This window comes from Podarcis gaigeae (genome assembly GCF_964106915.1).
Source record: "Podarcis gaigeae genome assembly, contig: HAP1_SCAFFOLD_112, whole genome shotgun sequence".
NCBI classification, from domain to species: Eukaryota; Metazoa; Chordata; class Lepidosauria; order Squamata; family Lacertidae; genus Podarcis; species Podarcis gaigeae.
In genome coordinates, this window is record NW_028153315.1 from 56,499 (window position 1) to 77,383 (window position 20,885).

General features: G+C 47.4%; 1 protein-coding gene across 1 annotated transcript in view; it reads left to right on the forward strand.

Moving 5' to 3' along the window:
• Positions 1-16,647, forward strand: part of LOC310837179 (uncharacterized protein) — a 62,627-nt gene extending 45,980 nt beyond the window's left edge. Inside the window, exons 3-6 of the mRNA XM_083757330.1 lie at positions 3,849-3,930; positions 4,584-4,666; positions 11,024-11,150; positions 15,470-16,647. Coding sequence (XP_083613456.1) covers positions 3,849-3,930; positions 4,584-4,666; positions 11,024-11,150; positions 15,470-16,560 — 1,383 coding nt within the window. The 3' untranslated portion in view covers positions 16,561-16,647. The remainder of the gene's footprint in view (positions 1-3,848; positions 3,931-4,583; positions 4,667-11,023; positions 11,151-15,469) is intronic.
• The last annotated feature ends 4,238 nt before the right edge of the window (positions 16,648-20,885 follow it).

Consider the following 20,885-nt stretch of genomic DNA (forward strand, 5'->3'; position numbering starts at 1 on the left):
CCTTTCTGTAATGTATTCATGACGTTTTTCTGTGTAACCCAACCTTCCCATAATGTATTCATGACGTTTTTCTGCACTGTATTCTGGGACTAGGAGGGAACTTTTAAAAGTCTATGTCGCCCCGTTCTCGGGGTTCAATCTCATCTTGAACCTGTTGGCCAATAAACTCGGATCTCCGCATCTTGCTCCGTCTCCGGCTGAACTCATTTCTTCCGCTAGGACCCGCGGACCTAGTCCGACGAGCTGGGTGGCAGGGCAACTCCGCACCCAGAATTTACCGTAACACTAGGATGAGGTTCCTTGCTTCCTGCTGATGTAAAAGGATCCTGGGGGGGGGGGGGTCCCCTGTCACAGTCCAGTAATCTCCTATTAATAAAGTGTTTGCCAACAGACTGTCCGTAAACCCTTTAAAGCCCACGTCTTCAGCTCCTGCATGGGCTGAGTGTCAGGAGCACCTTCTCTGAACCTCCGATCACAGGAACACAGGAACAGCAGAGCACATGTCCTGGTGCAGCGGACTCACATTTGCTACTGTGAGCACCTCAAATGCAGCAGAGTAATGGAAGAGAAACAATGGAGGTTTTGTTGCATGTTGTTGTTGTTTAGTGGTTTAGTCGTGTCCAACTCTTCGTGACCCCATGGACCAGAGCACACCAGGCACTCCCGTCATCCACTGGCTCCCGCAGTTTGGTCAAATTCATGTTAGTAGCTTCGAGAACACTGTCCCACCACCTCGTCCTCTGTCGTCCCCTTCTCCTTGTGCCCTCTATCTTTCCCAACATCAGGGTCTTTTCCAGGGAGTCTTCTCTTCTCATGAGGTGGCCAAAGTCTTGGAGCCTCAGCTTCAGGATCAGTCCTTCCAGGGAGCACTCAGGGCTGATTTCCTTCCGAATGGAGAGGTTTGATCTTCTTGCAGTCCATGGGACTCTCAAGAGTCTCCTCCAGCACCAGAATTCAAAAGCATCCATTCTTCGGCGATCAGCCTTCTCTATGGTCCAGCTCTCACTACTGGGAAACCCATGGCTTTAACTATACGGACCTTTGCTGGCAAGGTGCTGTCTCTGCTTTTGAAGATGCTGTCTCTGCCTAATAATGATATGACCAGCCCTGTGGGAGACCAAGGATTCGGTGCTCCTTAGCTGCTCTACTTTTGAAGATGCTGCTGCATACCTTATTTTGTTCCATACCTCGTTTTATTACTGCTGGTTAAACAAAACAAAAGAACATAACAAACATGCACGTGAGAGTCAGGTCTCTCATACTGCCACCTTTGAGATCAAAGAAAAACAGCGGAGTGCTAGAGACAGAAGACTGGAAGAGTGGTTTCCGCCCCTCTTTTCTCTGAGACAGAAAGTAAAACAAACATGATCTTTGCAATGGGAGGGATGAAAATACTGTGACAAAGACTAACGGGATCATGTATGACCTCAAAGCTGAAATAATGGTGTAAAATGAAAGAAACTCCCTCTGAAATGAGGCAACCACACAGTGAATGTAACCAAAGGAGGAACATGTGTGTCTCAGGGCCAGATTGTTGCCCTCAGGAGAGGGAGACCCAGGAACCTCTCCCCCCCCCCCATGCTCCAGCCTTCCTCTGGCTGCAGCAGGGCTCGCTCTCCCCAGCCAGACCAGCAGGGTCTCGCCCGCTGCGCTCCAGCCTGGGCTGCGCTGCTTTCTGGCCAAGGGACCGAGGGAGATGCTCAGAGCCCAACCCACAGCCAAAGTCCCCCCCCCCCCAAAAAAAGGATCCCTTACCATAGGCATAGCCAGGGGGGCAGCTACCCCCCCCTAAATCCATAAAAAATAATAAAAATCTGAGGTTCTGCCAAGCGAGAGAGGGCTGAGCCAGGTGGACTCGGCCCTGCAAGGGTTAAAGGGAACTGAGCTGCCTTCCTAGAGAGGACAGGAAGCAAGGGGGGCAGGTCCTCCAGCGCCAAGGGCCCCCCCCCAGTCCTTTCCCGCTTTGGTGTCTCTCCTGCAAGGGCTGCCTCGCTATCTCTCCTGGGATCTGGTGAGTCTCCTCTCTCTCTGGGGTCTGGTGGGGGTCCCAGGGCTGCAGCAGGGGAGGGTGCCTGGGGGGCCAGATGTGCTCCTGTAGGGGGGGACCCCAAGTCAGGGAGGAGGGGGTCCTGCCAGGGAGGGGCCAGGTCTGCCACGCTCTCCTTCCTGCAGATCAGAGCGTCCCAAACTCATGGGACTCATTTTGGATTCCACCTTCTTCTTTAAACAAAGGAGTCCCTAGGACTTTGTGTGACGTCTCTCAGCACCACTGCAAAACATCGGCAAATGGTTATCCAAAGCTGGACGAGGAGGTGGACTAGCCCCCCCCCCAAAAAAAACAAAACATGGGGAGAAAGGAATGAAAGTCTGGCTGCTGCATTGGGGACCAGTTTCCCAGTGTCTCCCAGGGCAGCTCCCCACGGAGGCCACTGCAGCAATCCCCTCGCACCCAGAGCAGGGCATCCCAGGACCACATCCTCTCTCTCCCAAAGGGATTGTTGCTGGCAAAGCAGCCGGAAATGGGCGCTGCTACTCCCTGAGCCTCCAGGGACCTTGGAATCAGTGGCTGTGTGTGTGTTGACCTATCTAAGAGAATAATCATAATAAATTGGCCGCCTAAATTTCAAGGGAAATGTTTTTTGGCCCCGTCCACTTGGCCCTCAGGGGGTTGGCCAGATACATACCTGGCCCTCTGGAGCAAAGAAAAAGGGACCCCACCCAGGAGTCTACCTTGAGAGTGGCAGAGAGTCCAAGTGCAAATAAGGAGACAGAAGCAGGGGAGTGGGGGTGGGGGGAGCAACTCCTGAGGACCCCCAGGTGAGGACCCCCACTAGAGCCAAGCATCCATTATTCACAAGATACAAATGACTCCCTTGTCAGTCAGTTCTGACTTCATGCATTGACTGGAAGACAGGAGCAACCAGGCTGATTCATCTCCCAGAAATCTCTTCAGTTGCCTCCACATTTTGCATTGCTAGAAGGCTAGAGACTTATTTCGTCTCCTCTTCCTCCTCTTTCTTTTAAAAAAGATAGCTCATGGTCTGGGATGCGGTGCAGTCCAGCCCTGGTTCCCAGCAATCCATGCTTGCTCAGGGAACCATTCCCCCCCCCCCCCCCGTCCTACAGATTCTGTAACAGAACAATGTATTTGCTTTGTAGGATTTGCTAGCGCCTCTCCTTAAGACAGACAGAACTTGGCAGAAGACCAAAGGGTTCCATCCGATCTCTCAGAGGCTTCCTGAGAGCACAGATGGGTGAGCGAGACTCAGCTGGCCCTGGAACAGAAAGAGGCCATGCCATCCAAACTGGGAGCAGTGGGGGGTTCTGGGAAAACTCTGTGCAGAAGATCCTGGGTGAGGAGGACACCATCCGCCCAGAGGTGCAGAGCCAGCAGTTGAGGCAGTTCTGCTGCCAGGAGGCCAAAGGACCCCGAGAGGTTTGCAGCCGACTCTACCACCTTGACCGTCAGTGGCTGAAGCCAGAAAGGCACACGAAAGCTGAGATGCTGGACCTGGTGATCTTGGAGCAGTTCCTGGCTGTCCTTCCACTGGAGATGGAGAGCTGGGTGAGGGACTGTGGAGCAGAGACCAGTTCACAGGCGGTGGCCCTGGCCGAAGGTTTCCTCCTGAGTCAGGCAGAGGAGAGAAAGCAGGTGAGAGAGACTTTGCTCTGGATACTCCCAAGGGGCTCCAAGGAGGACGGAGAACATCCCATAATGCTCTACTGATGGCCCATCCTTTTTCTGAGAAGCCATCCATGGAATGAGATCTCACACCCTTCAAGTCCTTGTCATTCTCTTTCTAGTATTTCTCCCCATTCTCTATTTTGAATCCTTGTTTCTTTCTCAGGGAAAGGATCTCTTTGCAGAAATGGACCTGGATTCCTGTGAGGCAGAGAGGCCTCCGTTGGACACCAGAGAGAGGCCACTGGGTAAGGAGAATGGTGGTTTTTCTCCTTTTTGGTCTCATTCTGTTGGTTTTCCAACTTGTCTGAGGGTTCTTTTCATCTTGTTTTGGGGGGAGACAGTTGGGAACAGGGGTCCAGAGGAGGGGAGATGTATTTTTGCACAATTAACATATGCAATTTGGGACGCAGGTGGCGCTGTGCATTAAACCACAGAGCCTAGGACTTGCTGATCAGAAGGTCGGCGGTTCAAATCCCTGCGACGGGTTGAGCTCCCGTTGCTCGGTCCCTGCTCCTGCCATCCTAGCAGTTCGAAAGCACGTCAAAGTGCAAGTAGATAAATAGGTACCGCTCCAGCGGGAAGGTGAACGGCATTTCCGTGCGATGCTCTGGTTCGCCAGAAGCAGCTTAGTCATGCTGGCCACATGACCCAGAAGCTGTACGCCTGTTCCCTCGGCCAATAAAGCGAGATGAGCACCGCAACCCCAGAGTCGGCCACGACTGGACCTAATGGTCAGGGGTCCCTTTACCTTTACCTAACATATGAAATGGGCACAAAGTTCCTAATGCACTCAGCAGGTAAGGCTTCTCAAGGGCCCATCTATAGTTAGAGATGCCCTGTTTCACCTGTGAGAGAAGCAGGCACTCCTGGCATCCTGATTACCTTTTCTCTCTTGCAGGTGACAGAAGGATGCCAGCAAGACCTTCTGATTCGCCTTTTCATGGAGGCAGAAGGGAAGCAGCGGCTGTGGAACCAGATCAGGTCAGAGGAAGCTGCCTTGTGCGGACAGAGGCCAAGGGATGGAGCAATGTCATGGACTGGTTGGGCACAGAGGAATGGTGGGAGGAAGCAGCCGGGGAACCAAGAAGGGAAGACGACTCAGAACCCAAGGAGTGGAGGTGGAAGAAGGATGAGCGGTCAGAGGGAGAAGCCTGGGAAGAGGAGGTGTCAGAAGCTGAAGGGGTAACAGGGCTTAGTGAGCTGGGAGACTCTGTGGCAGAATGCAGTGCAGAATCGGAGGCAGAAGAGGAAGGAAGCAGGTGGGAGAGGAAGGTCGAGAGGCAGAGGTGAGTCAGGAGAAGGAGGAGCCACCGATGGCTCCCTCTCCTTCTTTCCTTCTTCCAGAAGCCCCCCTCCCTGCTTGTGTCTCAGAGCCAGGAAATGTCTGACAATGGAGGAGCAAAGGCAGGCTGCACATTGGCGCAGTGTTCAATCAGAAACCCCAGAGAGGAGGGGGCTTGGAAAGCTGTGGGGAGTGGGGGGCCTTGCCTCTTGGCAACTGATTTCATGGAGGTGTTGGAATTCTAGCCCGGTCAGAGGTATGTGCCTATCTATTCAGGCACCGGCTGAATTCCTTAGACCTCCGTCCGGCGACCCCCGGCAGGAAAAAACATACGAGGTCCGTTCCGGCGATTTTCCTCAGGCTGTGAGAAAAACACACCAATTGCTTCTCCTCCTCCTCCTCCCTGCATATCCCCAGGGAGGGGAATCAGACACAGACAGAAACGTATCTACATGCTTTTATTCCTGTCTTTAGCAGTCATACAGTAAAAGATGTCTGCTCTCTTCAACAAACAGAGAGAAACTCAAAACTCCACCCACGTACATCCTGTACAGGTCATATGACACACACTGAGCTCACATCCTGTGCTCAATAAGGAGAATGGACTGCCCCTTCGTTTTCATGGCAACAGTCACATACTTCCTGTTTGGCTTTCCAGCCACAAGCAGCAGACTGAGCTGCTAGAGCCTTTGCTTGCTGCAGCATTGCTGCTTTAGAATAACATACTCCCCCTAAAGTATCAATGCGTGCTGCGAGCAAAGCGTCATCCAGAGAAGAAAACAAACAGTTGTTATACTTATAACATTCCCCTGTTGTTTCAGTTCCACCCTTGGAACTACCCGCCACTGGTTTTACCAATGTACCTCTCTGGTTGTGTGACTTCCAAGGAATGAGTGCTTCTGCATTACCTTGGTTAACAACTCTCTGTTGTGCCTTTGTCTCTGACTCAGACACAGCTTCAATTTGACCTTGGTCGTTTACAACAGCAACAGCTAAGTTAGCAAACTCTTGTGAATACCTCTTGGGTGGTACACCCTTCGTTGCTCTCTCAGACCTACGTAAGAGGTGCTGCTCTTCTTTGCTTTCTGGTTCAACCTTTGGACTCTTTGGAGAACCAGTACCAATTGTAAACAGTGGTTCATCCTCCTCTTCTGAGGGTCTAGTCATTATGTGAGATTTCCTCTCAATGACTGTGACAACTGAGCTGTCTGAGCTATCGCTGTCATCATCAGTACTACTGAACTCAATAAAATCAACATCATCATCATCATCAGAATCATCATCACTTCCTGTGGGAAATGTGTGAACAATCACTCTCTCCTGTTCAGGAGCACTCTCTAGAAATTTTGTGAGAATCACCTTACCAGATTCAGACAAAAGTACTCTGTAGAGACCCTTTTCATAACCCACAAAAATGCCTCTGGCATTCTTTACTCCACCTGGAGCTTCTGTCCTCACATGAGACCCAAACACCTTGAAATGGGCAACAGAAGGTTTTCTGTGGAACAGTTTCTCAAAAGGAGAAGTTCCCAACTCTTTTGAAAACTTTCTCAACCACGTATAACAAAATGACAATAGCGACTCAGCCCAGTACTCATGTGGCAGATGTGAACTAAGCAATTGCGCATGCATTCCCTTTTGCAATTCTTTGTTCACCCTAACACAGACACATCTGTTCCAAGCTTCTTCGGAACTAGCAATTTTGTGTCTTATCCCTTTCTTCTTCAGGAACCTCTGGAAATCCTGTGAAAGAAAAATTGGCTTCTCATCTGTGCAAAGACAATTTATGTCAGCATCATGCATATTTTTAACCTTGTCACAAAACTCTTTAAACCTTTCTAAGACTTCTTGCGGTCTCTCCAAAAGATAAATCCAGACAAAACCTGTAAAAGAATCAACACATATTAGGTAATACTTTGCATTGCCTCTAGATGGTGCTAAAGGACCAATCACATCAGCATACACCCGCTGAAATGCCCTGTTGACCCTCGAGGTCACCTTCTTGGTGTTCTCCTTGGCTACACCTGCAAAAGAAATCATGTTAGAATCACAAGAATTACATTCCATGTAATCACTTTGATCAAATGTCAACAAATACAGTCCATCTTTCTCTTTGGCAGAAAGATACAACTCTCCATCTTTGTAGATCTCGCATTTCTCAGCATCATAGGACAGTTTTAGTCCCTTCTTGGCAATCTGCGAAACGCTGAGCAGATTGTACTTCAACTCTGGAACCAAATATACATTGTTTATAGTCAAGTTCAGACTTTCAAGATACACAGTCCCAATTCCGGTAGCTTCCAGCTCTTGACCGTTGGCCTGTTGTACCGCGAAGCTTTGCTTCTTAAACGTATAAAATAGTCCTCTGTGTCCTGTCATGTGAACTGTCGCTCCCGTGTCCAAAACGAAAGAATTCCCCACTTCTGGTGTGGCTTTTAGGGACATCAAAGCCTCTGCAGTCTTTGCCTTTGGCTTGGTGTGACCTTTGTCTGACGCCTCAGACTTTGTGGAGCTTCCCTTGGCTCCTTTCTGCTGACGTGGCTTCTTGCAGTACCGCTGAAGATGCCCAGTCTGTCCACAATTGTAGCATCGGACAACGTTTAACGCTACAGCATTTTCTCCAGTAGCAACAGCAGTGGGGGTGTCAGAACTCCGTTCTTGTCTCCCCCTGTCCTTGACTTCCAGGGCGGCAAGTCTGTCATGTTCATTCAGAACGACGGCAAAGACCCTGTCCGACGTTAGATCAGCTGCTGGGAGAGACCCCAGCTGACTGGCAACTGTTTTGTAAGTCCGATTCAGGCTGTTTATCACCATGAAGCAAAACACTTCCTCCTGCAGACGGAAATTGCGTTCCACCATCTGTTGACGCAGAAATTTCATCTCCATCAGGTGCACTTGAACATCTCCATCAGGCGCAAGCCTCAGGTTGGTCAGCTTCTCAAAATACAGCAACGCTGAAGAACCTGCATCTCTCTGATGTGTCCTTCTCAGCGTGTCCCAAACATCTTTCGCGTGCTCTAAATGCTGTATGTGAATAAGCTGAGAGTCTGACACACACAGAATTATAGCAGTTCTGGTCTTCACATCCTGTGACTCCCAAGCACGCGTTGGTGCTGCAGGGATGGGGTTCTCAATCACCCCAAACAGTCTCTGATTCTGCAGCAAGGCCTTCATCTTAATAGACCAAGATGCTTAATTGTCACTGGTCAGGAGGCTTGGAGAAGGCAGGCCTCCCCCCTTCTTGGCATCCATTTTGAGTCCTTGCATTGGCTCTCAAACACAAGCCTCTAAAATCCAATAGCTGGCTTGTTTACACTCTGTGCACCTGGCAGCTATAACACTGGCCGCTTTGGAAAGTCCCTTTCCAACAGTTCCTTTGGGCCTAAGTCAAAACATTCACTCTTCTAAGCCCGAAAATCTCATACCTGGGCTCAGTTGCTTGGCTTTCAGCTTCTTCTGGTCAGCTTCTGGCTGCAGAGAATCAGCTTTCTCACCTCAGGCCTGCATGGAGCAATGAATACAGCAGCTCTGCCACTCATTCTGCAGACATCCATGGATCGTAGAAACCATCTTTCTGCTACCACTGTTGGAATTCTAGCCCGGTCAGAGGTATGTGCCTATCTATTCAGGCACCGGCTGAATTCCTTAGACCTCCCTCCGGCGACCCCCGGCAGGAAAAAACATACGAGGTCCGTTCCGGCGATTTTCCTCAGGCTGTGAGAAAAACACACCAATTGCTTCTCCTCCTCCTCCTCCTCCCTGCATATCCCCAGGGAGGGGAATCAGACACAGACAGAAACGTATCTACATGCTTTTATTCCTGTCTTTAGCAGTCATACAGTAAAAGATGTCTGCTCTCTTCAACAAACAGAGAGAAACTCAAAACTCCACCCACGTACATCCTGTACAGGTCATATGACACACACTGAGCTCACATCCTGTGCTCAATAAGGAGAATGGACTGCCCCTTCATTTTCATGGCAACAGTCACATACTTCCTGTTTGGCTTTCCAGCCACAAGCAGCAGACTGAGCTGCTAGAGCCTTTGCTTGCTGCAGCATTGCTGCTTTAGAATAACAGGAGGAAGACCCTGACATGGAATTCTACTCAATATTGATCCAGAGCAGAACTCCAATATATAGTTAGCAGAGTAAAATTTGAACACGTTACAGGATTCCCCAAAAATAGACCAGAGGCAATTGTATTTCATTCATCAGAGCTTTACTGCTACTGAAGACTAATGAGCATAATGGTCACAAATCCAATACATTCAGGATTGGCACTGCCCATAAGAAATCCAGTTGCAGCAGACTTAACATAAATTCTTACTATAACTTATAATAAGTCTAAACCTTAACACTAAGCATACTGTGTACAGAACATCAGAAAGAACCGAGACAGAAAGAGAAAGCGAAACCCAGGCTCCTTCTGGCCTCTTCTTATAGTCAGCATGACCTTACAGAAGAGATAACAGAACCAATTTAAACCAACTGTACTCACTTTCTCCGAAGGAATAACCCAAACACCAGGAACTCACTGCTTGTTTCTTCCAGAGCCCTCTTGAATTAATTAGAACAGGAAAGAGCTCTACATTTCAGATCAATACTTTCTGTACTAAGAAATGCAAACCAACAACCTCCCCATTTATTTTGTGAAGGAAGTAGTGATAAGCAAAACACTTATAGAAAAACATTTACACAAAACAGCTATCTTATAAACCTTAGCTTATCTTATCATCATCTCATCTTTTCTTATTTTAACTTATCTTATCATCTTATCTATAATATATAAACTCCACTCAAATATATAAACCAAGGCCTGAAAGCCACACTTTATAGCAGGCAGGTCCAATGTCCATTTTGGGGACCTAAAGCCAAACAAATTCATTCCGAAAAAAAGTCAGCAACTTTGGTCAGCCCTCACACATGTTTACTACATCAAATCTGGCCTTCTTTGAAAAAAGTTTGGGCACCCCTGCTTTATAGCAAACCTAAACGGCCTCGGTCCAGTATACCTGAAGGAGCGTCTCCACCCCCATCATTCCACCCAGACACTGGGGTCCAGCACCAAGGATCTTCTTGTGGTTCCCTCTCTGCGAGACGTCAAGTTGCAGGGAACCAGGCAGAGGGCCTTCTTGGTAGTGGCAGCCATGCAGTGGAACACCCTCTCACCAGTTGTCAATGAAATAAGCAACTACCAGACTTTTAGAAGACATCTGAAGGCAGCCCTGTTTAGGGACGCTTTTAATGTTTGCCGCACTATTGTATTTTAATATTTTGTTGGAAGCCGCACAGAGTGGCTGGGGAAACCCAGCCAGACGGGCGGCGTATAAACAATAAAATATTCTTATTATTATTACCTCTCTAACAAAATACTCAACAGAGCACCTCTTTACAAGAGCACTTAAACAAACTTTGCACTATATAATCTCACTTTTCATATACCTCCACACTAAAGAAACTTCCACCTAGACTAGTCCATTAATTGACAATACAAACTGGCAGACCCTCAGGGAATGAGCTGCTCTTCTCATGAGACCTGAAACTCAGCCAAACTAGGCTTATTGTATTTCTATATTCACCACTGAGTGCTGAAATAGGCTTCTATGCTGTGGACAGACAATAACAAATAGTGGCCAGGAGTCACCTAACTAGCCCCATCCGCTGCAAAATGGGGCCTGCCCCCCACTCCTCCCCCTCTCCATGCCCCCATGAACCCCTTGAATTTGGCTGTAGGGCATTGGGAGGGAACTCCCCAGAACAACTCACGAGGAGAGGGGAAAGTGGATCCTCCCATCGGGGAAACTGGAATGCTTGCGTAGGCAGAATGATTTGAAAACCACAAGGTGGAGTACCAACTATTTGCACAAAGACGAATACCCATAATTAATGAAATAATTCAATTAAAATGTCAAAATAGGCATCCAGAATTAAAATGTGCAGCAAAGGAATCCTATTGAAACAACACCGCAATTTACAGGAAGGAAACCACAGAGCATTGTAGAGCAGATCATATTTCTGCTGTCTCAGAGGAGGACATTTCCCTTTTTCTTTCAGGGTCCAGTGTGCTTTGAAGACGTCGCTGTTCGTTTCACGGACGAGGAGTGGGCGTTGCTGGATCCTGACCAGAGAGCTCTGCATAAGGACGTCATGGAGGAGAATCGGGGGATCGTGGCCTCTCTTGGTAAGGCTCCCTGTGGGATCATCCTATCTGCCTGGAAATTCAAAAAATACCTCTATCTGACAAACCTCAAATATTTTCACAGAGCTCAGCAGCGCCCCCTACAACACCTGGGAACCTAACGCCCCCACAATAAACCTTGAACAGCAAATTCCAGTTTTTTCTGAGAACCATCTTCCTCCAGTTCTGCCTTTTTATACCACGATTCGGCTGGTCTGAACTGCCCAGGCATCTTAAATGTCAGCTTCAGAATTGTTAGGAAAGATAAGTAGCTTCTGTCAGGTTTTCTGTTTTTGTTTTCTTGGGTTGACCCAAGAGACACATGACATTGGCAATGGAGGGGAAGCCATGACTGGGCCAAACAAAATCCATCCCAGAGAAGAGCCAGGCTTATTGAGTCTCAGGTAATATTAGCAGTAATAATAATAATTATTATTAATAATTTTTATTTATCCCCTGCCCATCTGACTGGGTTGCCCCAGCCACTCTGGGTGGCTTCCAACACATACATACACATGAAACATTAATAATAACCATCTGATCCCATATAAAAGATACATTAACTTTAAATGAACAGCTAGTGGCTAAATCGTGGAAAATTTTATTTATACCCTGGTCTCCACAGCCAAGACCAGGCTCAGGGTGGCTAACAACCAGTAATAAAAACAAGTTGATTATAAAACAATTTAAAAGATTAAGATACAACATTAAAACATTAGGATGCAGCCTCTTCACAGGAGGAGAAAGGAAAAAGAAAGAGGGGGAGGGAATCAAACTGATTCTAAGCCAAAGGCCAGGTGGAACAACTCTGTCTTACAGGCCCTGCGGAAAGAAATCAGATCCTGCAGGGCCCTGGTCTCATGAGACAGAGTGTTCCACCAGGCCGGAGCCAGTGTTGAGAGGGTCCTCGGCCGTGAAGGGCTTGAAAGGTCAAAAGCAGCACCTTAAGTCTGACCCTGTACTCCACCGGGAGCCAGTGCAGCTGGAAAAGCACTGGGTGAAAATGCTCCCATGGCAGGGACCCCGTGAGGAGCCTCGCTGCAGCATTCTGCACCCGCTGGAGTTTCTGGGACAGCTTCAAGGGCAGCCCCGCGTAGAGCGAATTACAGCAGTCAAGCCTGGAGATGACCGTCGCATGGATCACTGTGGCCAGGTCGGGGCGGGAGGGGTAAGGGACCAACTGCTTGATGCGGCGACGGTGGGAAAATGTCGCCTAGGCCTGTTGTTGTAACCTGCGCCTCCATGGAAAGGGAGGCGTCAAGGATTACATCCAAACTCTTAATGGAAGGCAATGGCAAGAGAAGGGAGTTGGTCCCTCATCCCCTCATTTCGCTTGGGCTATTCCCAGGCCATTCCAGCAGTGGAATATGATTTCACATTCAGAACGCTTCAGTTCAGGCTAGTTATTTGATTTATGTATTTGGGGGCATTGACGTTTCCATTAATGACACAAATTCTGCCCACACCTTTTGATGTCATACAACCCCAGATCATCACACTGTCTGGGTGTTTCACGGTCGGTATAATGCAAGTAGGATGTAAATCTTCTCCGATTCTCCTCCTCGCGTATTTCATGCCCTCACTACCAAGCAAGGAGATTGGGGTCTCATCACTCCAAATAACACTGTCCCATTGTTCCGCTGTACAGTTACCATGGGTTGTAGCCCAGTTTAATCTTTTCCACCTTGGCTTGAGAGATAATGGCTTTTCCCTTGGAATTCTAGCATTTAGACCAGTCCTTGCACTCAGCTTCACATTACATTGCTCCATGTCATCTTGTAAACACCCAGATGATTTTCTTCTGTCCTGTAGGCACGGTATCTTCATTCTTCGATTGTCACTTGCTGTTGTGCACCTTTTCCTGCCTTTACCAGTCTGATTTTGTAGTGACGGAGTCTCCTTATGTTGTTCTTTAGTCGTTTAGTCGTGTCCGCCTCTTTGTGACTCCCTGGACCAGAGCACGCCAGGCACTCCTGTCTTCCCCTGCCTCCCACAGTTTAGTCAAACTCATGCTGGTAGCTTCGAGAACACTGTCCCACCACCTCGTCCTCTGTCGTCCCCTTCTCCTTGTGCCCTCCGTCTTTCCCAACATCAGGGACTTTTCCAGGGAGTCTTCTCTTCTCATGAGGTGGCCAAACTATTGGATCCTCAGCTTCAGGATCTGTCCTTCCAGTGAGCACTCAGGGCTGATTTCCTTCGGAATGGAGAGGTTGGATCTTGTTGCAGTCCATGGGACTCTCCTTATACCTCTTCACAAATATAGAAAGGCCAGCTTTGGTTAAGTTTTCCTCTATCTTCTTCTTTTTTCTTTTTTTAAAATGATTATTTATTGAATTTTATAACAAATAAAAATATATCAATCAACATGTTATATACAAATGTTCTCCCTCCCGTCCTCTGGACTTCCCTCAACTTCCCCTCTACTGGGTTATTTAGTTTTATTTATTGTGTCCTGCTTTATATAAAAGTAAATTCCCTTACCATTTCTCTAATTTTTCTGTTACTATAATAAAGTTGTGAACGTTTATTCAGACCCTGCCAGTTGTTGTTTCTGTAAATAACCTGTAAATGGTTCCCAAACTTTTAAAATCCTTTTTGTCCTTCTCTCGTAGTTTATCTGTTAGCTTAGCCAATTCTGCATAATTCCTCAGTTTTTTTTACCATTGTTCTTTTGATGGTATTTCTTCCATCTTCCAATTTTGCGCTATCAAGATTCTTGCCGCTGTTGTAGCATACATAAATAATGTCCATTTTTCTTTTGGCAGCTCTTGATTTGAGATACCTAACAGAAAGCCTTCAGGATGTTTACCAAAGTTCTTTTTATACATTTCTTTCAGTTCAGTTTATATCATTTCCCAATATTTTTTAATGCATTTGCATTCCCACCACATGTCCCTTCCTTTTCTTTACATCTCCAGCATCTCTTATTTTCTTTCTAAAACATCTTTGCCATTTTCCCTGGTGTGATATACTATATATACATCATTTTCATGTAATTCTCTCTTAATAATATACAATCTGTAAATTTTATATCAACTTTCCACAGTATAACATAACACACTGGCAAAAGTCAAGCTAAGCAAGTTGTGCTTCCTTTTTCTGGTTATTCTGCTATGACTTTTGATAGAATACAGATAATTACATTCTTCATTCAATTATCTTTCCATTGATACATAATTTTTTTAAAAGTAATTTTTTATTAATTTTCCAATTTTTAACACTAAACAGCAACAACACACAAACATCAACAAATACAAACACACACAAAAAATATCATTTCTTAACCTCATTTTCATACGCCTCGTTTCTCGGACTTCCCCATACCTCACCCTTTTTGCATCCTTGTTTTACAGTTTTTCAACAACCCTTTTTGCCAATTAAATTTTAAATTTAAACTCATTTTCATTCTCAATTTCACCTTAAATCATCAAACAGTTTTAGCTGCAATTCTGCGTCTTCCTTCCCCTTGACATTTTATCACTCCTCTATTTTACAACAGTTCTTAAGATATACTTTAAACTTCTTCCAATCTTCCTCCACTGTCTCTTTCTCTTGGTTGCGGATTCTGCCGGTCATTTCTGCCAGTCCCATAAAGTCAATCACTTTCGTCTGCCATTCTTCCAGTGTGGGTAATTCTTGTGTCTTCCAATACTTTGCTAGAAGGATCCTTGCTGCTGTAGTGGCGTACATAAAGAAAATCTTATCCCTCTTTGGAACCAATTGGCCGACCATGCCCAGGAGAAATGCCTCCGGTTTCTTTTGAAAGGAACATTTAAGTACCTTCTTAATTTCATTATAAATCATTTCCCAGAAGGCCTTAATCCTTGGGCAGGTCGACCAAAGGTGAAAGAAGGTACCTTCGGCTTCATTACATTTCCAACATTTATTATTGGGCAGATGGTAAATCTTCGCGAGCTTGACTGGGGTCATGTACCACCTATAAATCATTTTCATAATATTTTCTTTTAAGGCATTACATGCCGTAAATTTGATACCGGTGGTCCATAACTGTTCCCAGTCCGCAAACATAATGTCATGACCTATGTCCTGTGCCCATTGATACATAATTTTGTGGTATTACTCTAAACGAAGTCGTGTTACGAGCCATCAAATATCTGAAATATACTTTCCCACTAAAAGGCTTCCACAGTTTTGGCCACTACTGTATATCAAGCAAATCAGCATTCAACAATCCATCGGAATATATTAATAAAAATGTTGGTTAATGACAACCAACAAGGGCAATGAACAAAGACCCAACTCCCTTCAGTTCTTCTTGATTTGTTCCTGAGGCTCTAATCCCTTTTTTGTCTCCATTGCAGATTTTGATGAATTGGAAAACAAGAACAAGGATGAACATGACAAAACCGCCGGAGAGGAGAAGCCATGGAAAAATTTGGAATGTGGAGAGAGCTGCAGTCAGAGCTCCCATTCCACTTCCCAACATAGAATTCTCACTGGAAAGAAACCCTATCAGTGTGTGGAATGTGGAAAGAGCTTCAGTCAGAATTCCAATCTCACTAAGCATCAGAAAATTCATACAGGGGAGAAACCCTATCAGTGTGTGGAATGTGGAAAGAGCTTTAGTCACAGCTCTGATCTCACTAATCATCACAGAATTCATACAGGGGAGAAACCCTATCAGTGCGTGGAATGTGGAAAGAGCTTCAGTCAGAGAGGCCATCTCACTAAGCATCACAAAATTCATACAGGAGAGAAACCCTATCAGTGTGTGGAATGTGGAAAGAGCTTCAGTTACAGCCACAGTCTCACTTCCCATCAGAGAATTCATACAGGAGAGAAACCCTATCAGTGTGTGGAATGTGGAAAGAGCTTTAGTATGAGCTACAATCTCACAAAGCACCAGAGAATTCATACAGGAGAGAAACCCTATCAGTGTGTGGAATGTGGAAAGAGCTGCAGTTCGAGTTCCCATCTCACTTCCCATCAGAGAATTCATACAGGGGAGAAACCCTATCAGTGTGTAGAATGTGGAAAGTGCTTCAGGGAGAGTTCCCATCTCACTTCCCATCAAAGAATTCATACGGGAGAGAAACCCTATCAGTGCATGGAATGTGGAAAGTGCTTCAGTCAGAGCTCCTCTCTCACTTCCCATCAACTAATTCATATAGGGGAGAAACCATATCAGTGCTTGGAATGTGGAAAGAGCTTCAGGAAGAGCTCCTCTCTCACTTCCCATCAAAGAATTCATACAGGGGAGAAACCCTATCAGTGCATGGAATGTGGAAAGAGCTTCAGTACAAGCTCCTATCTCACTTCCCATCAAAGAATTCATACGGGGGAGAAACCCTATCAGTGTGTGGAATGTGGAAAGAGCTTCATTCAGAGCGCCAATCTCAATTCCCATCAGAGAATTCATGCAACGGTTGGAAAAACCATTATCCAGCTTTAGGAGCCAGGCAAATTCGCCCCTTGTTAACCAGGCCTTTGCCTGATTGACATCTAATGCCCTTTTAAAATGTGGTAGTGAGGGGGGTTACAGATGTGCATTTTGTGTTTTTATGTTATGTGGGAACAGGAGTCGACTTTTAGAGGCTGAGGGTTTTTTGCCCCCCAATGATATATTTGAGGGGGCCACACACCAGTTGATAGGCATTGCCATTCCAATGACCTGCATGTGTCATGTGATTGATGGTGCAAGGAGGGCCTTACTTGGCCCCCCACCAATATTTTATTCAAGTTGGCACTACTGGGTTGAGTATTATACAAATTAAATAAAGACATAAATCACCTTCCTTTGCACATGTTGCAGCTTGTCAATATCCTTATTTATTATCATTTTTAATATTTATGTGCCATCCATCTGAAGATTTCGCAACAGAAACATACAAGATGAAAGGATGGCTTTCTCAAAAACAAGTCAAGCCAGAGAAATCTCTCCTCCCCTTCTTTTGGATGGAGTTACAAACTTTGTTGATCAGGGAACAGCTGTGGAAATAGTGCATCTTGATTTCAGTAAGGCAAATTTTGAAAAGTCTCCCGTGATCTTTCTGTGAGGAAGCTGGTAAAATGTGGGCTGAATGAGGACACTGTTAGGTGGATTTGACTGACTGAACCCAAAGAGGACTCCTTCATGGTTCCTCATCATCCTGGGGAAAAGTGACAAGAGGGGTGCTGCAGGGTTCTGTCCTGGGCCCGTTGTTGTTCAACTTCGTTATAAATGACTTGGGTGAAGGAACTGAAGGGGATGCTCATCACATTTGCAGACACCAAACAGGGAGCACAGGTCAATGTGGCGGAAGGCAGAATCAGATCAAGGGCAGGAATAGTACCACTTTATTCTACCTTGGTCAGGCCCCACCTAAAATCCTGTGTTCTATTCTGGGCCTCACAATTTAAGTATCCAAAAGGTGGGGGAACACAGTCCGTATTCCTTTTATAACACGTGGCCAATGTTTACTGAATACATAAATTGTGAAGACTGTTGCCGGAATCTAACCAGCACTCGTGGGAAAATGTGGCGTGATCTTTTAGAATAATCAATTGAAACTTTAACACATGGCTGGATGAAAGTCTGCAATTCCATGAGGACAAGCTATTTGTTGTTTACTGTTGTAACCATTGCTTTCTTTAAAATTACCTTTTATACCATGAAAATAAATAAAAGCACAGGTTTAATTTCATCTGCAGACGGTATCTCCCATCATTTTCACATAATCTAAGTGTTTATTCAGGTGAGGCTGAGAAAAATCCTTCTTGACTGCGTCTGCATTGTTTCAAATATGAGTTCACTTACCCATGTTACGGAAATGACGGGGGGGGGGCACATCTTTATAGTTGTTGCAATGTTACAAATATTAGGCCTGAATGTATGCTTTTGACTTGACAGCACAGGGAAGATACCTAGCTTTATAAATTCGTAGAAAATCCATACTTTAACCGACTCTCCTCATTCCAATAGCATTTTAACCCTGAAAGAAAGGTGAATTTGGGCTCCACCTCCCTCCATGAACCAAGAAGCAGGAAGTCACATGGGCAGCCGGAGGAGGGCATCTTTCCCCAAGCCTGAGAGCACATACACGGCCCCCCACCCAGGGAGTGACGGGGGGGGGGCAACAATAGACGTCCCCAGAGGCAATTTAGCAAGTCAGGTGTTCTGAAAGCCCATCTTCGGACAAGTCCTGAGGGCAAGGAGATGCCAAGGGTTTCATTGTTCTTTGGGTGATGGGCACTTAAGAGGTGTTGGGAGCGGTGTCTGGCCCCTGCTGAACTTTGAATCATAGAGTTGGAAGAGACCACAAGGGCCAGCGAGTCCAACCCCCTGCCAAGCAGGAAACACCATCAAACTTGTGTATGTCTTATATCCCCTCTTCCTCTGTGATGTAAGGTAAGGTAAAGGTAAAGGTACCCCTGCCCGTACGGGCCAGTCTTGACAGACTCTGGGGTTTGTGCGCCCATCTCACTCAAGAGGCCGGGGGCCAGCGCTGTCCGGAGACACTTCCGGGTCACGTGGCCAGCGTGACATCGCTGCTCTGGCGAGCCAGAGCCGCACACGGAAACGCCGTTTACCTTCCCGCTGGTAAGCGGTCCCTATTTATCTACTTGCACCCGGAGGTGCTTTCGAACTGCTAGGTTGGCAGGCGCTGGGACCGAGCAGCGGGAGCGCAACCCGCCGCAGGGATTCGAACCGCCGACCTTTCGATCGGCAAGTCCTAGGCGCTGAGGCTTTAACCCACAGCGCCACCTGCGTCCCCCTCTGTGATGTAGTATGGGCCTATTCATGATGCCCTGTGAAATGTACTCTGGGTAAAAGTCAAGGTAACCCTTGGTTCTGGGTTCTTGCTCCTGTGGGGACCTGTTGGGCAACAAGAAAGATCAAGGTCTACTGACCGCTGTTTTGCTCCAAATTACTTGGCCGGAACTTGCTTCTTTTACCGACCGCATGGACCCATGAGGGACTTGCACCCGACTGGCTGGGCAGATGAGTCGTCTCTCCACCTGGAATCTTCCTTAACACCCATAAAGCTGAGAAATTGTACCATACTCAGCTTACGGATCTCAACCCCAAGAAACCCTACACAGAGTCGCTGCTTTCCCCCCAATTTCTTAGCTAGCAATAACGGATATTGAGAAGGAAGAAGAGAGGTAGGCATTCTTTCAGCAATGCTTCCCCGCTCCAGTTTGCCTCTGTCGGCCCCCGATGCCCCTTTCCTGTGGTCCCTGAATGGCTCTCTCCTCATCCGTCTCTCTCGGGAGACAATGGGGGACGGCTCAAGCGGTGGGGAGATTGCAAGGCCTGCTGGGGCAGCTGGCTGCTGTGACGGACAGCAGAGCCAGAGCAGAGTCTGGGGGTGCAGTGCCTCACCATTCCACCAGGGGGCCAGGGCCTCTTTCTGATTGGCTACCCAGAGGGGGGTGGCGCCAGCACTTTTGGAGGGAAAATAAAGAGAGCCGTTTCTGAGGGGATTTGAGATGGGAGAGAGGGAAGGTTGGGAGAAGATGGGGATGAGGGGAGGGTGGAGGGAGGGAGGGAGGGAGAAGTGGCTCTGATCTGAGTGGATCCTCCGCTCTGAGGAGAATATCTATGGAGCCAGAGGAAGGAGCCTCACAGCTGAGATGGGGAGACCATGTTGAGCGTCTGGAGGGAGTGAAGCTGGAGGGAGAAGCTGTGGGAAGACTCTCCTCTTCTTCTTCTGGAGTCTCCTTCCAGTCAGGAGGAGAGAGATCTTCTCGGAAAAGGAGATTCCCGAGTCCGTGGCCAGGGCTGAGAGGATCCCCTGGGTCTGCCATACAAAGGAATTACCTCAGGGGAACTGAGGAAAAGTGGCCCCTCGCTGTGAAGGAAGCTGGGCTGTGTCAAAAGTACCTCACAGAAAGACCTCTCATAACTAAGTGAGGGGATGAGAGAGAAGCCGCAGAAACAGACTTAAACCTTATACTGTAGTATTCACAGTGGTACCTCGCGTTAAGTACTTAATTCGTTCCGGAGGTCTGTTCTTAACCTGAAACTGTTCTTAACCTGAAGCACCACTTTAGCTAATGGGGCCTCCCGCTGCTGCAGTGCAATTTGTGTTCTCATCCGGAAGCAAAGTTCTTAACCTGAGGTACTATTTCTGGGTCAGCGGAGTCTGTAACCCGAAGCGTATGTAACCTGAGGTACCACTCTATTCTGGATACCTAAAGTAACAAGTGATTTTGAGAAGAAGGGGTTCGAGAAGGGAAGCAGCAGTTTAGCGTCAGAGCTCATTATTTTATTTTGAGTTATTTCCGTCCAAAAAGCTTGACAACTCCTGGCCATCCCCCCCTCTCAAAAGGGAGGTGTCCCCCAGCCCTGGACTCCCCAAGAACAGCTCTCCCAGGCCGGCTTCTTCCTCCGGCGGCAGCAGGGCTCTCTCTGGCCAGCCAAACCGGCAGCGTCTCGCCCGCTGCGCTCCAGCCTACTCCTCCGCTTCCTGGCCGAGGGACCGAGGGAGATGCTCAGAGCCCAGCCAAGAGCCAAAGGCCCCCCCAAAAAAGGACCGAGGGAGATGCTCAGAGCCCAGCCAAGAGCCAAAGCCCCCCAAAAAGGGACCGAGGGAGATGCTCAGAGCCCAGCCAAGAGCCAAAGCCCCCCCAAAAAGGACCGAGGGAGATGCTCAGAGCCCAGCCAAGAGCCAAAGACCCTCCCCCCAAAAGGGACCGAGGGAGATGCTCAGAGCCCAGCCAAGAGCCAAAGACCCTCCCCCCAAAAGGGACCGAGGGAGATGCTCAGAGCCCAGCCAAGAGCCAAAGACCCTC